We start from the raw sequence: 23,840 nt of genomic DNA on the forward strand, positions 1-23,840 counted from the left end.
ACCGTCAATAGTTCCCATTCTACATTTCCATATCGGTTGCAGCACGCGCTGTGCAGTTTACATGATGTCTATCGTCATCATGCATTTGTTTTTACTTACAGAAGCATCACGTGTCTCTTTTCCTATGTAGCTTCTTTCCTTCCCGTACATGTAGTAACACAAACTATGCATTTGCTCATAGTAAGAGTAAGATGTACACATTGAAGAAATATGTACCTTCCGAAAACAGTTGACATTGCCATCTTTTATTTAAAAAAGATACATTCTAAGATGGCTATATGTCGCATTACCCATATTATTGCTTTGTACAGTGACTAAAAACACGTCGTCAGTGTTTATCTGATCATCAATATTTGAGTTACAAGAGCAACTTTACAGACAGATGATGACGTAAACATATACATATTTATTTCTTCTGAGCAGAAGAGTTTTACCGTCGTGCATTCCACCATCATATGCACTTGTACACTGCAAACCAAAAACTACTCGATACTAATAGACATTTCTTTTCTATGTACGTGATTTTTCTCTCAAAGTTTACAGTGGAGAACATGCCTGTCATATACTATTACTACTTGTGCGGTTATATGTATACAACTTGTCATTTTTGGCGCGAGCGTAAACTGAACGATGTCTACATATAATAAGATCACATATCAAAAATGCACTTCTGTCCACCCCTTCACAGACGGGCACAAAGTTCACTTATCTCCCGCTTACATTGTATGGGAGCACTAGTAATTATGACGCGTACGTATGTTGTCGATATAAAGACGGACAAATGAAGTGAAGCCATACTGTAATATCTTAGAGTCACCACTTTTGTCCTTCAGGAGAAATCCGCAGCAACACTACAGGTCGGATTCTTAGCGGTTTACTAAATCACCCTTCCTTCTCTGCAACATATGCGGGTGGCATAAGGTGGCGCATATGGCTGGGGCGGTTGTCACATTTATGTTCTTCACAGACAGCTATGAGAATTCAGCAAAAGACATGAATAGCCCAGATCCAATGACATACTACCCACTTTATGCTAAAGCCGTGTAATACTGAACTTGTGAATTTATTAAGTAGTATCATTGTATAGTTGATGGATGATCTAAATAAACACTATTATGACCGTACGACATCATACATCAGCATCATCAATCATCAATCATTTACTTGACCAAAAGCATCTAAGGCGATGCTGCGGAAATTTCACCATGGTTATTATGAGAAATATGTTATTACAGACGCAGCCATTCATTATGTATTGCACTGCGGTCGCGACTCACAATATGTACAGTACAACGCCGTATACCCAGATGACACACTTACAGGATGGTGATTTATGGAAAAACTGAAAGGCACTCAAGCAATTGTCGAAAAATGGATATCAAGGATAATGATAACTTGTTTCGTAAATGATCATTTATCGATAGAAAGAAGCTGGTGTATACTTATATCATATAATGATGATGCTGATAAATTCGATTAAAGAAACGACCTTTTTTTACCATGTGTTAATTGACATGTAGGCACGTATGATGAGGGGCAATTGCTGTCGCTCAACATAAAAATTTATATCTAGCTAAAGCTAAATTATCGCTACTATCACAGTTCTTGTAAAGTGCTAATGATAGTTGCTATGAAAACATATTCATAACAGATACATCTCTATGTGTATGGTTAGAATGAACGTTTTAGATATCTTGCTTTTGAAGTAACCGTACACCTATCAGCTTGCATAAGTGACAAATTCCAATTCCTAATTTATTACGTGATTCACATGAAATCGAAAATCACAAGTAGCAAATCCATCCATTAGGTATAGCCCTTGTGGCACTTTGAGTGTATCCAGAATGTAACGATACTTTGAAACTTGCTTTTTCGCTTAAACGCTGCTAACAACACCTCAGTTAGCATGGCAGGAGCAATTCATTACAGGTCTAGGTACTGTAGTAGTCAAAGTATAATATTCCCACGAACTCAATGACTAGTAAGAAGGCTTTTTTTAGGCACCGTAACTGATCGAAAGGCTTCCTGGTCTATTCTTGATGTAGTTGATTTGTGCTCTAACACTATTACTTTGCGAAGCTAGGCATGGATGTAATCAGCATGACCTTTGGTGTAACACAAGAAGCACTCCGCCACTTGTTGTCAAATCCAACCCTCACATAATTTTTATCAATTATTTCTACAAAGATCACAGCTACAAAAATGAGCGATCCGATTCGTTGTCTTGAATTCTTTAGCGGCATCGGTGGTTTGGTACATTGAATTGCACTCATCGAGGGAGAAAATAATGGATCGCTAATGTTTTCAACAATATAACTGAAAAGCATTATGCTTTGAATATTGCCGAGGTTCCTGCCACAGTAGTATGTGCATTCGACGTCAACATGATTGCCAATCAAGTCTATGAATACAATTTCGGCCACGCGCCTTCGAACGTATGCTGTTTACACACGCCCTGATTTTTTTTAATGTTCTCTGTTTGATTGACATGCATTGTGTATATAGAAAACAATTGAGCGGCTGACCGCAAAAGATATCGAAAAGTAAGCAGTAAAAAAATTCCCAACAGATCAGTTGTGCTGATGGATGTGTATTAGGTTCAAAGCCGATTGTTGGTTGCTAAGTCCACCATGTCAGGTAAATAAAAAAAGAGTATGCAGTATGAGGGAGATACCAAAAAAAATCATTTCTTCTAACGAAAAGCGAGAATAAATGTTAGCCGTATACACAAGGAGGAAACATGAAGGATATTGACGATCCACGAGCTCAAGGACTGGTCCATCTGATAAATCTATTACCAAAACTCGCCGACCCGCCCACATTTTTATTTTTAGAAAATGTCAAGAATTTCGAGGTACAATAAGAAAACACACGTGCGAAACAACTGTAAAACAATGACCTCTAGTTCTGATATATAGAGTGCCGATCGTTGTTGTTGTTGTTGTTGTTGTAGGAATCCCAATCAAGAGCAAAACTTGTAGAGACGCTTCAGAGCATGAATTACCAAATTAAAGAATGCTTGTTGTCACCCATCCAATTTGGTATTCCCAACCATCGGGCACGATACTATATGATGGCTCGCAGACTTGGTTCTGTAGAAAAGGCACCATCACCACCTCTAGGAGAAATACATACCAAGTGGCCATTTGCAGGAGAATACCAGTTTGAGGTACCTGAATTAAGTCAGTTTATTGAAAACTCGGCCAACGACGATTTGCTATACCGAGTGCCTGAGAAGGAGATCTTGAAGCGACACAAGTTTCGATTTGGTATGTGTGATCACACAAAAGAATCAGGTTTTTACTATTCGAGAATAAACAAATAAAAAAAACCCTCCATTTCAGATATTGTGCAGCCCAGCGACAATCGTACGTCGTGCGTAACCAAGGTAAACCATCAGTAGAACGTTTGCGTGGTAACGAGATACCTGTGCTCATTTTGGAACCGCTCCCGCTAGGCATACGGATCACATCACCTACAGACAAGTGGGTCCTTGGTACAAACACAGCATCTGGAGGCAAGTTTGGGTCTTCTTCCTGCTTTTCTAAATAGAAGTTATCGTAAATCGGGAAGAAGCAAAAAGATCACTAATATTACAGAATGATCGCAAATAGCGTGTGGAATACGACTGGAGCGATCCTAAATCGTTATTAGAACTTGGCCTACGATTTCTTACGCCGATAGAGATTTCGCGCTTGCATGCGTTTCCAATGCCCGAATATCAACTACAAACCAATACTTGCTCCACCAAGCCACGTCCATTCAACCCACCCCATTGCTTGCCACACTTGATGTTTCCAGACTCTGTTTCGTTGATGCAGCGTTATCGGCTGCTAGGAAACAGTCTGAATTGCTGGGTCGTAGCAGAACTGTTACGGTGTGAACTCTTTTAAAAGAATAATCTGACAAGTATAAAGAAAGAAATAAAAAGTTGTTTGCTATGTTGTGTTTGTGGCCAAATTCCATGGGCAACAAAGCAGAGTATCTTTGTATGCTGGTGTGTGATGAGTTTTCTGTTGTCTCGCTCTCTCTCTCACTCTCTCTACTTTCTGTAACCCGGTCAAAAGTTCAACTTTGGGATTTGACCCTGAGCAAAATTTTTTTGGCAACAGTTGCTTTGCCGTGCGGGAATTTCGGTTTTGATCTGGTCGTTGCAAATTGATCCATGGACATATGGTATGTGAAGAACAGAAAAAAAAGGAATGTCTTCAGACGAGCATTCCTTTTCAACACTTGAAGCGCATCCAAAAGACTATAAAAGAAGGATGTTCTGAGGTCGATCAATAGAATTATCAACAACCAAAAAGTATTTGCTCTTCTCTATTACTACGCTCCTTTTCCTACCAAAAACAACACATCACATCACTATGAAATACGTCGCTCTTACCCTCGCCACCTGCGCCAGCCTTGCTATTGCCAGCCCCGCTGGTCACGCCGCGTAAATACCTTCTTCTATTGATTCGATGCTATTTTACTCGACCACAAATGACTAACAATGATTTGTTGTTGTGTGTTACAGGATGATGAAGAAGCGTGAGCCTTTCTCCACCGAAACCGTCACAGAGGCATCGACCACTTACGTGAACGTCTACGATGGCGTTGTTGGCACCACCACCTCCTGGACCACTGTCGAAGGCACCACCACCACCACCGAAACCACCCACTCTGCCTTGTGTACGTTGCTCATCATGACGCGCTAAACCACTTTAAGCTATATACATGCTAATGTTTGTGTCTTTTCTTCTTTAGTCTCTGCTGATGTGCCCTTAGCCTCGTTGCTCCGAGAGATCCCCGCCCTTTCTGAAATCTTCAACATCCTCTTCCCCACGTCCTCAGCCGAATCGTCCTCAGCCGAATCGTCTTCTGAGGATACCAGCTCCACTGACACTGCCACTGACAGTGCCTCGGAGACTGCCACAGAGACTGCCACAGAGACTGCCACAGAGACTGACACTGCCACGGAGACTGCCACGGAGACTGCCACAGAGACTGACACTGCCACAGAGACTGCCACAGAGACTGCCACAGAGACTGCCACAGAGACTGCCACAGAGACTGCAACCGAGACTGCCACGGAGACTGCTACGGAGACTGCAACCGAGACTGACACTGCCACTGACACTGCCACCGAAACTGCCACCGAAACTGCCACCTAGATTATTAGAACTTCTCCTACACTCCTCTTTCCTTAATTTATTGAAAAATGTTTCTTTTTGGTTTCATTTCGACAATAAATCATTAATTTATTTATCCAACTTCTATAATTTCCCGTTTATTTTGTATTTAATAATAATAAAAATTGTGGAAAAAGATAACATTTATTCCTCCTCATCATCATCTTCAATATCATCTATATCCACGATCAAAGTCGCACTTGGCCACAGGCTCTTTTCCTCTTCCAGTGTCTTTGTCGTGCTGGGATCATACACCGTGCGTGGGTATGGTGAAATAATAGTGAATCCGTACTTGTGCTTGTAGTCCGAAGGCTCTTCAACATCCTCCACGTTTTCACCCGATTTGAGCAGCGGATATGCTTCTACAAACTCATACAGTGCCTATAGAATACAACATTTAGATTCCCCAAAGACGGTTATGCATACTATTATTTACATACCTCTAGAGGCACATCGCCCTTGAACTTGCGGATAACACGTTCGCCATCCGCCAATCGAAAGCTCAACTTGGCCACACTCCCTTCAGTGGGTTCAGCAGGTAATTTGCGACACAAATATCGGACATACTGCTTCCGCTTCTCTGCATATGCCAATCGCTCCTCTTCTGCACGCTTCGCTTCTTCTTCAGCCTTGGCTGCTGCCTCTCTTTCCAGTTTTGCTTGGCGCTCCTTTTCTTGATCTGCTTTCAAGCTCTCACGGTACGCTTGATCTTGCTCTTGTCGCAAACGACGCTCCATCTCGCGTTGGTCACGCTCCATACGCATTCGGTTTAAAGTGTTACCGTGACGCTGCATCACCGTATCGAAACGGCGTATAACGGTTGATGGCGACGCGGGACCCTCGATTCTGTCGACAACGGTCATTTTAAGAGATCCCGAAGATGTGCTGGATGACTGCTGAAGGGCAATAATTGCCATGAAAGGATATGTTGTTGCTTGTAAAGTGCTGCTCACTAATATTGACATTGTTTGCAGGAAAGGGAAATTGGAATAAGTTCTCTATCTTTTCTCTCGCGTGCATCGTCATCCAACACGATAAATTACCTTGGAAAGCCTCGGATTCGCGCACATTACCACCCCACACCAGTACATTCTTTTCACGCAGATAATTCACTAACTCTTCTGAAGTCATTGTTTCCCTAAAAATAAAGACTGGTAATTCAGCACACCCGCAAGAATTAAGCGATCTAATAAAGACATTTACCGACAAAACTGTTCTGTATCATCATGCTCATCACTCTGCAGAACGACAAGCAGAAATCGCAAATCTCTGCGAGCATTTTCCAAAGCTTGTGAGTATCCTCCCTGATAGAATTCGGCGTGTGTTTCGCCATATTTGATTTCAAATTCACGCAAAAAGCGAGCTGCCACGGTGCGTGGATCCTGCCGCTGTTGTTGCTGTTGCGAATTTGTGGAGGAAGTGATTGAAGGTCGAGACAAAAGACGTGCTAAACATCCAGTCATGCATGTTGTTAGTTCTTTATCTTTTTTTTTTTTTGCATCATTACCTTTTTATTCTATTTGGTAAATGGTGTCGGTATCTATATTACTACAAACTCACATGCAAAGGATAAAATAGCCCAAGTGATATTCCACGCAATACCAAATGGCCACGTCAACAGTGAGAACAGGCCCAGTCGAAAGGGTCGCTGTGGTGCAGTTGAAGAAGATTGCTGTCTTGGAGACGGTGATGTTGATGACGACGACGACGACGATGAAGACGATGTTGCTGTTACTGCTGCTGCTTGGTTACTACTAGGTTGTTGGGATGAAGTGCTAGACGCGACTTCTTCCTCTAGCTTCTCTCGAGCTGAATCGTGTGAGCTGTTGGCTTCATACACACTTCCAACCGCTCTCTATTTTAAATAAAAGTCTCAGCTTCTACGTTCCTCTTTTGTCATTCTGAATGCGTTGGTTTATTCTATCTACCTCCAAGTTCCAATTGTAATGGCTAAGCCTGCTTATCGAAGCTTCGAAATCATCCGATTGGGTCACGGCCTAACATTGAAAATGTGTTAGGGTGGATTGGAAAGAACGCAAACTGCAGTGTGTTGCGTGTACAGTCCATAGAATTTGACAAGGGTGAGGGTTCCGGTGATAGTAAGCTGTTTAAATGGTACCTGGAACTGGTTTAACAATTCTTTTTGGTGGTCATCAAGGTGGTCTAATGAGCTCATTGGGATGAAAGGAAAACAAAAGTAGAAAAGGAGACCAGCAAAGTTTGAATTATGCGAAGCAAAATGTGTTTCATATAGTTTTTTGCCAGTTCATACGTCATTTCGGATATTTCTCACCGCATGAAATTTATGGGCAGTGCTCAGCACATTGAAGCTTTATAGATAATGTATACATGGAGACAGCATAATACACATAATCTGTGTAAATAAGGTCTCTCTGGCTTTTTATGGATTTGACCATTCGACATCACTGCTGATACTGTATCCTTGCTCCATGATCTGTGGCACAATCAATCCCACCTCCTTTAATAATGTATATGGTGGGCTTTGACCAACTCTGCTCCTAACTTACGATGTCAATTATATACTTATTTACTAGAATCATGGAAGCAATGTGTGCTTTTGGTATAAAAACATCTTTACGCAATTGAATAGGTAGTTCTTGTATTTAAGCTACTTTTGAACCGCTGACAACTTTAATACGTATTCCAACATTTCTTCCTCGTCTGACCATTCTTCCTTGATGGGTAACCCCATCGGATCCAATTCTCTAGTTTCTCGCGGTTCTCCATCTAAACGATAGTGGCTGGGACCTTCTTGACGCTCTGAATTTGTCATCGTTTCTTCTTCTTCTTCCTCCTCTACTATCGCTGCAAAAAAAAGTTATATCAGCACCCTGCATAAACTTAATCATGCAAAATACAGTTAATTGTTTACCAGTCGGCGCTGGCGATGATGGCACGACGAGTAGTTCGTCAGGTACAACTCCCTTCAAATTGATTTCAATCCATGCTACGTTACATCCTAAAGGCACATGTCCCAAAAACTTGTATCGTTTCCGTCGCTCCTCCGTCAGTAGTTCCTCTTCGTAATGAGTGATAGGTACGCTTGTGAGCCTGTGTGGGAAGTTAGAATAGTCGCCAAAGGCTTCCAGCAGTATGCGGATGGTGTGAGATCCAGGAAATATCCATTGTCCATCCATTGCTTGATAAAAGTAATAGCATTGCTGTTGCTGCTGACTTTGTTCAACGAGGCGATGATTACTATTTTTATTAGTTCGACTTGGACGATGTTGTTGCTGCTGCTCCTGTATGCGGTTGTCGTGGAGGTCGTTGAGCAAATCCAAACCAGCCAAGAGAGATGCCAACTCGCTGCCATCTTCGTCTTCTTGATGACACGCTTCAATGTTAGCCATCAATGCAGCAGTGTCCCGTTCATGAGCACTTTCCAGGGTATTTGGTGAAGCAAGCATAAAACGCGCATATGGTAATTTTGAGGTGGTATCGTGTGGTACTGCGGACACCCCATTCGTCGCTGACGGTGTGTTGCTGCTTATAGGCTCAGCGTGCATACTATGCGCTTTTCGATGCATTAGGCACAAATCGATCTCGTCACCGATATTGTATTTAGAAGATGGTAAGGTTTGTATCGACCGTAATTCATGGACACTTGCTGCTTCCCAGCACATTGGACAAGTCCTTCCACTTTCATGAAAATGATGCAAGATACACGGCAGGCAAAATATGTGCCCACACCTTGCAATCCTGGCTGCCGTCGGTGGATCCAGACATATTGGACATGTGGGCACTTGGTCCGAGTATACGAGCACTTGCTCAATTAGGTCCCAGTCAAAACAGGCGTCAGGATCATCCAGATGACGTGAATAGTCGCCAGAGGGATCTAGCAAAAATCGGAAGCTATCATCACGGTTTGCACATGTGAGTGAAAAGTACTACTATTTGCTGCTGCTGTTGCTGCTGCTGTATAAATATAGTTTTACGGAGCACCTACTTTGCGTTAACAAAGTGTTCCTTTTTAAAAGGTTTGTAAGTGGCAGTAGTGGTGCTAAAAGAATCGTCATGGAGTGCCGCATGGTGCGTTTCAAAATCGTCAGGTCGATCAGGGAATGAAAAATTGATGAGGTGGTTCAATGACGCTTGTCGTTTTTTCCGTTGGGGTCTCCTAAACGAATAATCGTCTTTTTTTCATTTCACTCTTAGTCGCCATAATGTCACTACGGTGCCAAAAGACAAGGGGATGCAGAAATAGACTCTCGGCATACCTGCAGCACTCTGACTACTTTGACGTTGGGAAGTGCTCATTTGATATTACTTATATGTTACCAAGTTTAAAAGTATGAAGCGCTAGATAAACGCTTTATCCGCCCCCAATTAACTGTTTTCATGCAGCTCTTTTATAATGGAATATAGCCAAACAGATGTTTAGGCTTGCCAAACGATAATCGTAACCAATCGATTTTGAACGTGGAAGCAGCGCCATGGATTACATGTTTCTCACTCATTAAAGTCCAACCTATCGAATGAGAAACTCTCGTGATATGAACATCTTTTTACACGCACTATCTTTCATTGCTGAATACTATCGTTCCGCTACCAGCTGAGTAAAGAAGGGTAACATCGAGCGAGTGGCTGAGGCACGTTATATAAATTTCGATGGGCGCGAAAAAGTTTTTTTTACACTTCTTTCTCTTCCACTACACAAAAACACGATGGTTTCCTAGTAAGTTCGAACTCCCGCTTTACTTTTGCTGTTTTATGAATGTTACGACCGAACATAGGCCCTGTATTGGTCATATGACCTCTACACTGTTCCTTGCCCTGTGTACCATACTCTTTACCTGCTATCAGGAAAGATAACGGGGCAATGGGAGATGGGAGTAAAGAGAAATCTTTGTTGCTTTTCTTTTTTCTCCTCAAAATCATCATCGCTCTTCGTGCACCGAGGAAACTTTTTTTTGGAGAAGTTTTTACCACGGCCTGGCGGGAGCAAGCCCAAATCCATAAAGAGCTTGAACTCTGTTCTTGTACTTTTTTTTTTATATGTTCGCATATACTTGTGCATTGGACCAAGTTGTTGTTGACCCGTTTTGCCCTTGATCACTCGTTCATAGCTCTGTCCCTACTGCTCAGCAAGTCTTTTTGCCTGAAACTTTGTTGAAGAAGCAGAAGGCAAGTGATAAGGCTGAAGCAAAGGCGACTGAAGCAAAAGTACAGCAGCGCAAGGCAAGTATTTTCTCTTTTCTCTATTTTGTGTAGAAGGGAAGCCGAGCAAAAAGACGTTATGAAATTGTATCTTTTTTTCTGTGTGATGAAATCTTTTACCTTTTTCTCGGGCTAGCGTTTGCACCGCGATGTTGCCAGAATATACCATCTTTCGGGTCTGATTGAAAATAGTATAGTTTATCATGACGTCTCTTGCTTGGTTGCCCTTACGCGTTCCTTTCGTGCAATGGAGTATTAACCTTTTTTTTCTCCGATTGACAACAGGCCCGTATTGCCAAGCGCCGTGAAATTGTTCGCCGCTCAGCCTCTTATCGCCGTGAATACCAAGCTTCTGAACGCAAACTCATCCAACTCCACCGTGAGGCCAAAGCCAATGGCAGCTACTACATCCCTTCGCAACGCAAACTCTTGCTTGTTGTCCGTATCCGCGGTATTAACAACATTCCACCCAAACCTCGCAAGGTCCTGCAGCTTTTGCGTTTGCTCCAGATCAACAATGCCGTGTTTGTCAGGGCTAACAAAGCCACACTGCAAATGTTGCAGCTTGTAATTCCCTACGTCACTTTTGGTGAACCCAATCTAAAGACAATCCGCGAATTAATCTACAAGCGTGGTTTTGGCAAGATCAACAAGCAGCGCATTCCTTTGCATGACAACGCACTGATCGAACAGTCTTTGGGCAAACATAACATTATCTCCATGGAAGATTTGGTTCACGAAATTGCAACCGTGGGCGCCAACTTTAAGCAGGCTAATGCGTTCTTGTGGCCTTTCAAGCTTTCCAACCCCAACGGTGGCTGGCGCACACGCAAGCTGAACAACTATGTCGAGGGCGGTGATCAAGGTGATCGGGAACGATTCATCAACAACTTGGTTCAATCCATGAATTAAATTGTGCATTAAATAAAATAAAGTACAAGGAAGGCTTTTTTTTCTTTGTTACAAAAAGAAATAATTCTCTAAAGACTTCGACTGCTTCCTGTGGGCCTTAGCCATTGGCTACTGCTGTTCTCTATTCGAGTTCTTTCTAAAGCGTTACGCGCTATGGCAATATGGCTCTCTGGTTGTGTGCTAACAGCTTGGACAGTCTCTGATGATGATCGTGGAGAGTCCTCCTGTAATGACTGTTGCTGCTGCTTTTGTTGCTGCTTCTTTTCCCACATATCCAGTTCATCCACGCCTCGTCGCCGCTGCGGATCTTCCCAGACCTCCATGCGCGGCACCAGCGTTAGTGGTGATGTGTTGATAGGCACAAACGTGGATGATATGGGCTGCTCGCTGTTCTCAACAGGCGAATCTAAGCGAAGAGGTCGTTTCTCTTGTTGCATGACAGCTGGCCATGATGCTGGTGCAAACTGTGCCTTCAAGTCACTGGCCGAGTTTTCAAATTCCATTGGCTCGCGCCCTGACGATGAGGGCCATTCCATATTACTATTATTATTATTATTATTATTATTGCACCGTCGTCTGTTGTTGCTGGATCGATAAAAGCGATAGGCCATGTACCCAAGCAGGCCAAGCACAGCGAGCAGCCCTATCACCGCGAATAGACCTAGCACAGGCAGTAATTGATGCAGTTGGTGTGGCACATCATTGTCGTTGCTGTTCTGTACAGTCTTAATGGTGTAAAGATCGTGTGTCGTCGTTGTGATCGTCGTGGTATCGTGCGTCGTGAATAATATAACATCGGTCAGAGTGACAGTTACAGGCGGCGATTGTGCAGAGGGTAGCTGGATGTTGGTCGTGCTAGTTCTTTTCTTCCGTGGCGGTGGGGTTTGCGAATGATGATGTTCCCACCTTGTCACAGTGCTGCTCATGATATTTTTTTCTTGAAAAAAAGGAGAGGAGGGGGTTGCGAGAGAATGGCGAACAACAAAGGCATTGAGGAATGATCGCTGGCACTCGGTTGGTTTTTCTTTGATTTTGTTCAAAAAAAGGCTGGACATGTGTATTTTATTTTCCCTCTTTTATATATGCTCTAAGGGGGAAAATGTAACGAAAAAAAAATTAAAATAGGAATATAAAAACTGTTACAAAAACAAAAACAAAATAATTTACAAGTTAAGTGATAATGATGAGTATGAAGAGTAGAAAGGTGGAATAATGACTAAGAAATGTTGTATGAGGAGCGTCTTGTTTTCACAGAGAATTAAAAAGCAGATTGAGTGTGAAAAAAAGGAAGAGGGCGGTTGAGGGAGAATGGTGGTGGTATGAGTATGGACATGTGTGATATTTAGGCTCTGCTCTTTTGCTTTGGGTCACCCTCAGCAGCACTGCTACTACTGCTGCTGTTGTTGCTGTTGTTGCTGTTAGCAAGCGTACCACTACTGCTCTGGCCAACTTGCTCGGGGCTGATTTCTTCAATGGATGGTGGATGCTGCTCGACTGTTCGGGTTGTGCATACGCTTGCAGGGCGCTGCAGAACATCATTGCCTGTTGGCATCTTGTTCATACGGATTTCTTTTTGTTGGCTGTAGTCCAACACCGGCTCTTCGATCAAGGTTGGCACGCCCTTGACAGTGGTACGGTTATCGATCATTAACAAGCGACGAATGCTGCGGAATGGTGATTTCTTGAGCTCCTCTTGTTGCGCGGTATGCTGGCTATGTCGACTGGCCATGCGGATCATTTCTTCTTCCCATTCGATGTAGCCGTAAGCGCGTTCACCCATCTGAGCCCAGTCAATACCGACGACTTCGTCAGGCTCATCCAGACGGATCTGCATTTGGGGGAACAGGTTCAAAACGATCAAAATCAAATAGGTGACTATAAAAGACCAGGCAGAGACGGCGGCGATCATGGCGAGTTGGATAGGGACTTGCATCCAGTGGCCATCGAGCCAGCCACCGATCTGTATTTCTTCGAGAGGGGTTCCCTCAGGCATGCCCAAGCCAATGATGTATCGCTCGGCAAAGATACCAGTCAAAGTCAAACCGACGAGACCGCCAACGTAATGGACCGTAAAGACATCCAGAGCATCGTCAAAGCCATACTTGTGCTTGTAGCGGACGGCATAGTTGCAAGCAATCGAGCCGAGCAAGCCAAACAAAAGTGCAGAAGACGGGGAGACAAAGCCTGAGCCAGGGGTAACCGTGGCCAAGCCGGCAACGACACCGGTACACAAGCCGACGACACTCCATTTGCGTGTGTAGATCCAGTCGATAACGACCCAAACGACAGCACCGACACAGGCGGCCAAGTGGGTAGCTACAAGCGAGTTGGCTGCTCTGGCGTCAGCAGCAAGACCACTGCCAGCATTGAATGCGAACCAGCCGAACCAGAGCAAGGCAAGGCCAATATAGACGAACGAGACGTTGTGTGGGGTGTTGTTGTTTTCGTTGAAATCGCGACGCTTGCCCAGCACCATGGCGTATGCAACAGCAGCCAAGCCGCTGGAAGCGTGGACAGTGGCACCGCCTGCAAAGTCCATGGCACCCATCTTGAAAAGCCAGCCGTTAGGGTTCCAGACCCAGCAGGTAATGATGTCGTAGACAAGGGTGGTCCATACGAAGATGAAAACGATCGATGGGCCGAGAGACATGCGTTCGGCGGCAGCACCAAATGCAAGTGCAGGCGTTAAGCAAGCAAACATGGACTGGAAGATCATAAAAACCATGGCAGGAATGGTTTGGCCCTCAAAGGCGGGTTTGACGCCTACACCACGCATCAAAAAATTGGCTATAAAGAAGATGTGTTCATTGTTCGTTAGATGATCGTGTGCTTTGGCGTACGTAAACGAGTGTGATTATGCGTTTGTTGGGTAGATCAAATCAATAACGTACTCGCATCACCGATGAAAAAGTTGGCTGTAGGTGAAAACGTAAGCGAATAGCCAATTAAATACCACTATCGATATATGGAATGTTAGTTAAGTATGCCGCGTAATCAAGGCTGACAAGTTACCAAGAGAAGTGTATATTTATATACCTGAAATGATACCACGGCAACGCAAAGCATAGTCAAGTACATCAATGACAGAGCGTTTTTGGCTTTGGCAAGGCCAGCATAGAAGAGACCCAGTGCAGGCGTCTAATGGTAAATTTGTCCATGTTTGGTTAATGGCTGATTTGTGTATTTAGAAGAAAAAGCGAGTTGTTGCTCTAAACGGCGAGGAAATTTACCATTAGAAACACGAGGGTCGCGCACATCAAGGTCCATGCTGTGTTGCCCGAGTCGATTGTGTAGTCAGGCTTTGCGTCCATGATGTAGGCAGAAGTAGAGAGGGAAAGAGAGAGAGAGGAGAAGAAGGAGGTGGACAAAGATCGAGTCGGAGGTAAGTCTAGGGTTTTTATACAAGAACGATTTGAAAGGTTTGGGGGTACAGAGACAAGGAAGCACGCGAGGCCCAAAAAAAACTTATAAATAAAAAAGAAAGAGAAAGAGAGTGCAAAGGCCAAAATAAGAAGTCAAAGAAGAAGGAGAAAGGAGCAAACAGACACACACACACACACACACAACACAATCGATACTAGACGGGAAAAGGCAGCTGCAGCAAAAGAGATAAGAAAAAAAAATAGCATGCGGGCTGATAAGACAAAAGATGGTTGACTCCGATGGTGCGCTATCAGCTTTCGTTGATTGGTCTATCCTCTCTGTGCTTGCTCCAGATTATCGCCTTCTCCTCCTTTCCATACCTTTGCCTTGTCTAATAAAACAGATAAGATCCTTTCGTTCAACCTTGCAAACTCGAGGATCAATCGCTCAATTTGCTCTCGCTTTGTTTCGCGCCTCACTGTCAAAGAAGTTGTGAACTTCCTACTAATTTTTAGCTTATTATTATCATTCTTTGCTCCGGCCCCGATCACGGTTTCAAGCCGTCGCTCAGGCACTATTCACGAAAACGGAGTTTTGTGTCCGCGGAACTGGCCGATCATTGCCATCATGATAATTTGTCGTATCTAAAAGAGCATCAATAAATCAGCTTAGCCTCCACTTGTCTAAACCGGATGGAATGTGATAAGATTTTTTTTCTCACCAATGAAACATGAATCTCTGCCGTTAGGACCATAATTGTCGATATTTAGTCAATGTATATCGCAAAAACAACAAGCAGAGTGCCTTCGGAACCTTGTTGTGTGTAGAAAAAGTTGTTATATAGATCTACCTACTTTAGCTATCTGCGCTTGGCCGCCGCCTAAAGTGTTCTGATGTCTGCACTTTGCATTGCTATGATACAACTTGGCCGGCTCACACCATGCTGATTGCTCACCCCGCAACTAATCTCTTCCACAATTTCTCCTAACATAATTGTGCAACCCGTCTTTCTGCTTTTCTAGGAATGGACCATGACAGTATCCCGGGTTTCACGTCGCTTAAACCTTTATTTATGCTCAGATCCAGTAACGTTTTTCCAGCTCTATTGTCCTATGCAGTAATCGCATCGGTTTCCTGTCTGGTTCAGGTTATCCAAAGAAGATGCTGCTTTCTGTTGTCGTCCGAATCACTACATCAAAAAAGTCAAAGACAACCACTAGAAAAGAAGAGGTGTATGCATATGATAATTATGGTAATAGGCGAAAGATGGTTTGCCATTTTGGATCATGAAGGTACCGTGAGATGACCATGTCTGTAACGGGGACGGGAGCGAAATTGTCTTTTTGAATGACGAGTGTTTGGGTGCTGTAAAGTGATGAATAAACTCACTCAAGGTGTGACAGGCCAACTGTCTCACGCAACTCACCCACACACAGAATCCGTTATCTCCAATTTTTTTTTCTTATCTTTATCTTATTCATCTTCCGCATCAGCAGACTCTTATGTTTTATTTGATTATAAACATACAGTTAATTGATTTTGTATGCAGCTCTCGATGCTCTTTTCCTCCATTTGAATATGATCAAAAACAAAATGACATCCTTTCGTCTATTGCTAAATACTGGAGAATACGATTACATCGAGCATCCCGACAATCAAAAAGTAAACACGTTTGTCGTCAATACTGGCAGTATCTTCTTCTACAAATTGATGCACCGCAACAAATAAGTAAGCGGTCGTGTGCTTTTATTGGGACATGCATATTAGACACACACAATCTTACGCACGCATCATTGAAAAAAAAACACTGAAGTACGTTCGTAATACTGATAATGATAACGGAAAGCAGATCATACTAGGTCACTTGATCTTTATTGAAAATAGAAGGAATTATCTTATCGAGTCTAATTCTTAACATATTACCCTTTCCAGGACAGTACGTCTATGAATGCTTTCATTTATATCTGAGGAAGAGATATGTGTTTATAAAAGGGTCACATTACATCTTCTTCCACGCCGTGAGGAAGTAAGTGGTTCCATCATCATCCTCAACCGATGCTTTGATGGTTTGTAACTTCCTACACCGGAAGAGGAAAATCATTTCCTTATTTGGCGATATTATCTTGTGTCTTCTATGGAGCTCCACGAATTTCTCCAGCTAGGGAAGACGACTGTTCATCTTTTGTACATACAAAATTATAATCGATCAAGCAATGTAGCTTTAAGAGCTGTGGATTCATTCTACAAGATGAAATGGAACGCATACAATGATATACTGGAATTAGCTGTGGGTCCCCTCATAGATTCCTTACTGCAGAAGCTGCTGGGAGCCACATTCCTTCAATGACTGAATACACGGGAAAAGCATACAATACGTGCATAAAAACACAAGATTCCTACGTATCTGATATGCATTAGCGTTATCGTCGTGCATACGCACGCCCCCATTTCTGTGTAATAGAGATATAGAGACCTGTTGATTATTATAACAAAAAGCGGGTACACTACAGGGGATTCAAAAGAGACTTTGACAATACTCTTAAAGATTACTTCCCCCTTTCTGTTACGCAAGAACATGTATAACATCGTTTGTATAGTAACGTAATAGAAAACGTCGCCGCTCCTACCTTCTCCTAGAAACAAGGTGCTACTACACACACTTGCTTAGTATATCAAAATTCTGCTGCAATTTCGGTGAATGGTGTCTTCTCTGATGAGGTAAATATACTGATACTTAAAGCTAATACTAAGCGGTTTGCGCTATATAATGTATGTTTTAATTGTATTATATTCTCTTGATAAGATAAATCAATTTCAGCTCATGCTTTCGCTTATACTCAGCAGCAATGTTCTTATGTAAAAGTAACTGCTTATTATCAATGTTCTAGCAGGAGAACACATGCATCTCAATTTTATATCTGCTTCCAGAGGCAATAAATATCTCTTTCACATAGAGATAAAAAGAGCGCGTAGCTGAAAGCTATGCTGTACGCAAAGATGCACAACACATGCTACGTTTTAACGTACGTTTATCCACATTATTCCTGCATAGTTTATGCTATCATATAATTGCCCCTTTGATAGAGAGCCAACCCCCGTTTTTTGCAGCAAGGGGATGTAGTCAATCAGTTTGAAATATTTGCAAAAGCTGATTATAGGCTATTATACAAATTTTGCTGTAACGCATATGACTATACAAATATGTTGTGGTATGGTTTGGGAACCTTAATTCTGTTTACATCATTTTAACGACTTACCACTTTTCATACAGTAGTACGTATAAGCTGTGATTCTCGGTGGCTTTGCCTAGACAATGCTTATCGGCATATGCTTTGAAATTTCGCATTTCAGCCATCATAATATGATACCGCCGGGCACTTATTCATATTATCTTACATAATAGATGCTTTATGAAAATATCAGTGCATAATTGTCATGTGTTTCTGGAACGGCTTTTAATAAATCCGGTACTGCTTATGTGGACATCAAGGTTCTAATGTATAATCGATGCTTTGGAATATAATAGTTCCAGGCTAATCTTACAGTATTACGTGATGGCAAAAGGATCTGAAACGAAATGAACACAATTGTTTTAAAAACATGACACAAAGAAGTCATAATTGCATGGGTTTGACCTGGCTTTAATTAGCTATAATGCCTGTCCTCTTCTAGCTTCGTGTGTAACTTCATGTTGCCGAGGGAATACTCATGATATTGCATAATCCAATTTTACTTTCTCCCATTAAAAACACGTCTCAGATGATTGCTTATCGAGGACATTGTCTGTTTATAAGCTGGTGTCTCCACAGGAACGGTTAGATACCCATGGACTGTATAGTTGGCATACGCAAAATTATAGAAATAAACAATTGAGCACCTCCAATGATAGCAGCAACCGTATATAATAAAGTCAAGCCAAAAATTTTGACGCGAGAAATGAACATACTTGCACCGAGAATTCGAATTGCTAAAGTAGGTACACCAGCTGCAGTCAAGTTTCTTATGTATTCTTCGCCTTCGTCGCGTAAGATATCTGCCTCGGCAATAAACGCCAGGGCTGGTGGAAGTCCTTTCATCTCTTCTTGTGTGGCAAGTAATGGGTATCCAATTTTTGTTTTTTCTCTACCATTTGTATAGGCTTGATCAAAAAACCTGTTGTCCTGAGCCGAGTAAGAATAGTCGCCGTTGCCGAAAGTTTGAAAGGACTCGTAGTGATCTCGGGAAGCCGCCGTTCTCGGATAAATTAGTATTTGTGTTTTTATGGCATCGGAAAGACCCCGTTCCTTTGCCATCACTAGCGTAAAGTAGCATAATTACTTAAGCTTTCTGTCTTTTTAACGTGCTACTGTATTCTCGCTCGCTTAGAAGCGATAAAGTTAATAACGATTCACTTACGTGGGATGCACGCAGATACATTGCCCCCTGCTGAATCGCCACAGATGGCCAGTCTGCTTGTATCGGCTTTAATAGAGTCCCCGTTTTCGACAACCCACGATAGTGCTGCGAAGCATTCTTCGTGAATTACAGGGCATTTTACCTCGGGAGCAAGTGAATAGTCCACAAATACAACGACCACATGATTTCCCACGCAAATCTAAAGTTCAGCTTTAGTAAGAAATATCAAACTAACATTTATTTATTTTTTAAACTTACATCTCGTACAGGTTTAGCATGAGTAAACTTCGACCCAAAAACAAACCCTCCACCATGGCTTTCCATCAAATCATTATGCAGTCAGGCTTAAGGTCAATCACGGCAATCGAAAAATGCGCCACTTACTAATAAATGACAACTGGGAGGATGTCTTTCTCGGTTCGCGGCGGACGAAACAAAGTCAAGCGAACTTCGATGCCATTATGGATAACAGTCTTATCTTCCTCGATGACCTTAGGCAAAGAGAGACTGTTTATGCTTGATTTGCTTCGCTCGTTTGCTGCAACTCGCATTTGGGAAAGTGATATTGTACCATCACTCACTTTAGGTGCAGTTTTCACTTGCTCACAAAAAGCAGCATATACAGGGTCAAGCGTAACTTTTGGTGACATTTGATTAAACGGCAGGAACAAAGAAAGAAAGTATTTAGCTTGAGAATAAATTAAGTTTTTATATGCGTATGACGACAGCTACTTTAGGAATTCACAGCCTCGCTAATAGAAGACTTTGTGTTCCTTTCGTCTCCAACGGGATACTAGAAAATGCTTAATAACAATCCGTTATCTACAAACCCAAAGCACATTATCGACGTGAACGAAGCCAAGTACGGAACTTGGCAACGCTATCGATGATGATGATTTGAACCGTACTATTGGATTCACGTCAGCGATCGTCGAACTGATCAACCACCCATTATTGTTCACTGCACTCGATCACCGCGCATATGCTCTTTTCAGCTTTGAAAAAGAAGTTCAAGATGCCTACAAATGATTTCGATTTATAAAACTTCAGCATTTGAACCATTGCTATAACGATGTGGTAAACACCTGTAGGTGCTATTGATCGACGATTGCCCGGACGTTGCTATTGTAGATATCGTCAGCAACAACTTCCGGCTTATGTCCTTTCGCAATAATTTCTGACGGCGATCTCGCAGAAGGAGGGGGAGATACACTTGATTGGACCGAGATTTCCGGTTTACGACGTTTGTACACTCAAAATAGTGTTTATGACAGTACTCTTTTTTACCTATAATCAAACAGTATACCGCGACGTTTGAACGCAATTCAAGATGGTTTCGTAGAACGATCACTTGCGGGTTGCAATTTCCTCAAGTTTTAGAGTGCAGATGGCACACACAATATAACTACGTTGGTCGACACGTTGTTACCTTACCATCTTTCAGGGTAATCCATATCATCACACCTAACGTACAGACGCACAGGATGATTTGATGCGTCTGTAGTTATCGAAACCGATAGATTGCAAGGATTAAATAGGTGATGAACGAGATTCTAGCCGAGGTACTAACGCTTAGCACGGTAGTATTAGAATTTATATACGAGGGCGATCCCAGAAAACTGGAGAACGTTTCGCTTGGCGGACTTAAAAACATCTAGTACGATATAATCATCTCACTTGGTTTGCCATGTTTGCAAGAACTCCCGTTACAAACATAAAAGAACATAACAGAACACACTAGACTAAATATGATAGACGCAACACTGTCATTAGAGGAACTGACCCTTGAAGATTGCATATTCATTAATGAATTGGCTATACAATTTGCTAAGCGAGGGAAATTAAAATAAGTAAGAGTAGTATGTTAATTGACAATTTGTGTAGCAGTATTACAAAACACTTGCAGCAAAGTACATGATACAGTAGAGTGAAGCCAGCTAAGCTGTCTAGCTTCAATTTCAGCTATAACGCTTTAACTAATGTTGCACGATTTGGCACAAGACGGCAGACTTGTTTATATCACTACAACACCATCACACGGTCTATTTTTGTACTTTTAAATATAAGATATTGCATCAGTGGATCAATAATTCAAAGTCTCTATCATCGGACAAGGATTTGCTTTACTGTGTGAGGATGGAGTCAACTAGAGAAGGCGTTTGAGGAAAGAGAAGAATGAGCGCACACACAGCAAGATGATAATAATGAAGTAATAAATCTGTTTGTCCAACGAAAAGGAGGTGTGAACAAGTACTCATAGAAGATGCTTCAAGTGGATAACGCAGCTAATCTATCTGCCCTATGAATTAAGTTCATCTAGACTCTCACCCGCGGTCTTTGAGAGATGGACGGACTTTTTTTATCTGTATAAAGCAAACTGTGGCTTCTGATATCAATCACAGTGGTTATCAAGCTCCACAGAGAAGCATTGTAAGGTATCCAAGTGAGCGGTGATGCGTAGAGAGTACCGATGATACATATCGCTGAATTAATCGATTTGCTGGACAGCACACTCTTGGTTCTTTAAGCATAAAACTGGTCGTACCACGAACAAGCTTCTTTTGTAAATCCCCGAAGAATCTTCACTTTTTCTCGATGATATGTCTTGTTGACATGACAATGTTCACATTCGGAACCTGTGTTTTTGTCGGTCTCCATGGAGAAACCAATGACAGGTTGCATAATCGAGCACAATCCGCAGTTTCATATCCCGGCATACGACACTGGCGCTGAAGAAAAGTGAGATTCCAACCTTTTTTGAAGCGTAATGCAAGCGGCATGTAAGAGATAATATAAATGAGAATATAGAGGATGTCCATATGTAGCCGAGCCCACCGACTCTCTAATGTTACACTAGTGACCAGGTCGATGCGAAAGAATCTATACTGCAAAAGAGGTCTTAAAAGTCCTTTTTTTCCCTCGTCGGCACCAATTGCCATAAGAAAATTAGGTATAAAATTGGTTTAATCAGCTAATACCTGTACTTAGAGTGTACCTCGCTGATCTAATATAAGACGTATGGGCTGTGAGTATCAGGCTATGTGTAATGCTCTTCAGATCGGCGTGTTAAAACTGTATTGGGCAAAAGATTGAGTAACTTGTTGCCATAAGGGGAAAATTCTTTCTTGTGCGATGTATGCAAAAGGGCAATGGGAAATGGTCAAAAGATGTCAAAAGATGTTGTGCGAGTCAAAGAGAAACAACCAGTATGACGACAAAGTTTCCTTACTGTGGCACTTGAGCAGCACATGGACTAATTCATACCCGCTTACTGTAGAGCTAAAGCGGCTCCGATCGTATTAGTAGACGATACTTTGTGTATATCGTTAAGCATTAGCGTCACAAACACGATACTCCGTTAAGCTTAAACATTGACGAAAGGTGCGCAGCTCCAAAAAGGAAACAAAAGAAATACAGGATGGCAGCAGCGGCAACGGAATCGCTGCGCCTTTTCCTCCGGCGCTGGTTCCCGCGACCTTGAAAAGAGAGCACATAAAGAAAGCTTTATTGCAAGGTGCACAGACCTAAAAAAAAAATATAAAAAGGCGCCCAACTCCTTTTATCTTCCAACACATAAAAAACCTTTCTACTTTTGCTCTTTTATTTTTCACTCCTTTACCCGTATAACCATGACACAACAACGACGTGACTCGCTGCGGAGCGAATACTGTCAGTACTATGACCGCCAGGACGCCGTTGTCCGTGAGAACCATCGTCAAGACGCACAGCTTGATCTAGCCATATGCGAACTGCTGGCTTCCTGCTTACCAGCGAACGTCGATACTTATAACGACAGTCATGGGATTAGCAGCAGTAGCATCAACAACAAAAGCAAACGGAGTCAGCGCCGACGGTACCGGTCACCGACAGCCAGAACAGCACTAGGAAAGAACATGACAGAATGCACGTGGCCGTTGAGGGCGGACGAGAGTAGTAACGTCATAAAGTCATCGTCAAACAAGTCTGTAACCTTCAATGATAACGTGCGTGTGGTCATGTTTTAATAGCTATCCGTTTGTTGTTCTTGTAAACTATTCCTCCTCTCCCTTCATTCTTCTCTCTGTTATCGAAAGATGACCTCATTTGTATATGTATTCGTTTGTGCATTATGTTCTTATTCGGTGTAAATGATGCTTTTTAAGTTTCTTGTTGCTATCTATGCATGATCAAAACAAAATATAAAGATATCACTGAAATAGCTCCTGAACATAAATGCAGTATGAAGGCCTGCTTCTAACGAATAGTGTATCTCTGGTATTGTCTATTATGTATCGTTACAGCCACGAACATAGAATAGATGGACTTATATGACGATGTATTGCGCAAATCGGTGCACAATGCACACACCCGGAAACGGGTTAAACAGAACTTATTTTCTCCTGTACAATTGTCGGTTGTAATGCAGATAGATACAAAGACCATATACTTCTGTATGCGTTGTTGTTATTGGCTTTTGGGCTGGTAGAAAAGGATATGATTAACATTCCCATTGCATGCACACCACACCACAACAGCAAGAGCAACATGTTGCGCTTCACCACCAACCCCTTTTTTCTTCATGGTTTTGATTCTTCTTTGCTTTTTTTGTTGTAACAACAGCAAAAATGCTGGTCCGAAAAGACCAACAAGAATCAACGACAGAAAATAATAGTAAATTGGTTGTTACTGGATCATCATCACTCAACAGTGTTTTCAAACATATGGACTCCACAATAAACAACGAGCAGCAGCAGCAACCATCAGACATTGTTGTCGGTGACGACAAAAACATCCAACATCATAGCGAGAAGGATGACGATAACGATCACGCTTCGATAT

At 42.3% G+C, this 23,840-nt stretch overlaps 8 protein-coding genes across 8 annotated transcripts; 3 read left to right on the forward strand and 5 right to left on the reverse strand.

Annotated features, from left to right (window-relative positions):
• Positions 1-2,155: 2,155 nt before the first annotated feature.
• On the forward strand, positions 2,156-4,035 carry BDB00DRAFT_845111 (S-adenosyl-L-methionine-dependent methyltransferase). Its single transcript, XM_053125045.1, has 9 exons — positions 2,156-2,253; positions 2,325-2,435; positions 2,506-2,543; positions 2,598-2,637; positions 2,720-2,854; positions 2,954-3,269; positions 3,345-3,388; positions 3,458-3,517; positions 3,615-4,035. Exons 1-9 carry the CDS (start codon positions 2,203-2,205, stop codon positions 3,891-3,893), a joined length of 1,074 nt encoding a protein of 357 aa, XP_052975341.1. The 5' UTR covers positions 2,156-2,202; the 3' UTR covers positions 3,894-4,035.
• A 332-nt stretch (positions 4,036-4,367) lies between these two features.
• BDB00DRAFT_876747 (uncharacterized protein) lies at positions 4,368-5,156 on the forward strand (the record flags this gene model as incomplete). The annotated part of the gene is made up of 3 exons (XM_053127518.1): positions 4,368-4,438; positions 4,520-4,674; positions 4,750-5,156. The coding sequence occupies 3 exons, from the start codon at positions 4,368-4,370 to the stop codon at positions 5,154-5,156; spliced, it is 633 nt and encodes a 210-aa protein (XP_052975342.1).
• A 60-nt stretch (positions 5,157-5,216) lies between these two features.
• Positions 5,217-7,405, reverse strand: BDB00DRAFT_845121 (uncharacterized protein). The gene is made up of 7 exons (XM_053125046.1): positions 7,294-7,405; positions 7,103-7,171; positions 6,735-7,029; positions 6,378-6,621; positions 6,218-6,312; positions 5,615-6,126; positions 5,217-5,555 (listed from the first exon to the last, which is right to left on the reverse strand). Exons 1-7 carry the CDS (start codon positions 7,348-7,350, stop codon positions 5,319-5,321), a joined length of 1,509 nt encoding a protein of 502 aa, XP_052975343.1. The 5' UTR covers positions 7,351-7,405; the 3' UTR covers positions 5,217-5,318.
• A 337-nt stretch (positions 7,406-7,742) lies between these two features.
• BDB00DRAFT_638352 (uncharacterized protein) lies at positions 7,743-9,825 on the reverse strand. Its single transcript, XM_053118122.1, has 4 exons — positions 9,413-9,825; positions 9,142-9,328; positions 8,068-9,047; positions 7,743-8,000 (listed from the first exon to the last, which is right to left on the reverse strand). The coding sequence occupies exons 1-4, from the start codon at positions 9,450-9,452 to the stop codon at positions 7,804-7,806; spliced, it is 1,404 nt and encodes a 467-aa protein (XP_052975344.1). The 5' UTR covers positions 9,453-9,825; the 3' UTR covers positions 7,743-7,803.
• Positions 9,826-9,841: 16 nt separating this feature from the next.
• On the forward strand, positions 9,842-11,542 carry BDB00DRAFT_845128 (ribosomal protein L30, ferredoxin-like fold domain-containing protein). The gene is made up of 3 exons (XM_053125047.1): positions 9,842-9,870; positions 10,262-10,373; positions 10,638-11,542. The coding sequence occupies exons 1-3, from the start codon at positions 9,860-9,862 to the stop codon at positions 11,262-11,264; spliced, it is 750 nt and encodes a 249-aa protein (XP_052975345.1). The 5' UTR covers positions 9,842-9,859; the 3' UTR covers positions 11,265-11,542.
• On the reverse strand, positions 11,333-12,190 carry BDB00DRAFT_876751 (uncharacterized protein; the record flags this gene model as incomplete). The annotated part of the gene is made up of 1 exon (XM_053127519.1): positions 11,333-12,190. The coding sequence occupies one exon, from the start codon at positions 12,188-12,190 to the stop codon at positions 11,333-11,335; it is 858 nt and encodes a 285-aa protein (XP_052975346.1).
• Positions 12,191-12,268: 78 nt separating this feature from the next.
• Positions 12,269-14,798, reverse strand: BDB00DRAFT_932214 (ammonium transporter AmtB-like domain-containing protein). The gene is made up of 4 exons (XM_053129068.1): positions 14,495-14,798; positions 14,301-14,402; positions 14,156-14,219; positions 12,269-14,051 (listed from the first exon to the last, which is right to left on the reverse strand). The coding sequence occupies exons 1-4, from the start codon at positions 14,573-14,575 to the stop codon at positions 12,607-12,609; spliced, it is 1,692 nt and encodes a 563-aa protein (XP_052975347.1). The 5' UTR covers positions 14,576-14,798; the 3' UTR covers positions 12,269-12,606.
• A 3,644-nt stretch (positions 14,799-18,442) lies between these two features.
• Positions 18,443-19,573, reverse strand: BDB00DRAFT_876753 (alpha/beta hydrolase fold-domain-containing protein; the record flags this gene model as incomplete). Its single annotated transcript, XM_053127520.1, has 4 exons — positions 18,443-18,921; positions 19,023-19,221; positions 19,281-19,338; positions 19,407-19,573. The coding sequence occupies 4 exons, from the start codon at positions 19,571-19,573 to the stop codon at positions 18,443-18,445; spliced, it is 903 nt and encodes a 300-aa protein (XP_052975348.1).
• Positions 19,574-23,840: the final 4,267 nt, after the last annotated feature.

This window comes from Zychaea mexicana (genome assembly GCF_025766255.1).
Source record: "Zychaea mexicana strain RSA 1403 chromosome Unknown BDB00scaffold_95, whole genome shotgun sequence".
NCBI lineage: Eukaryota > Fungi > Mucoromycota > Mucoromycetes > Mucorales > Lichtheimiaceae > Zychaea > Zychaea mexicana.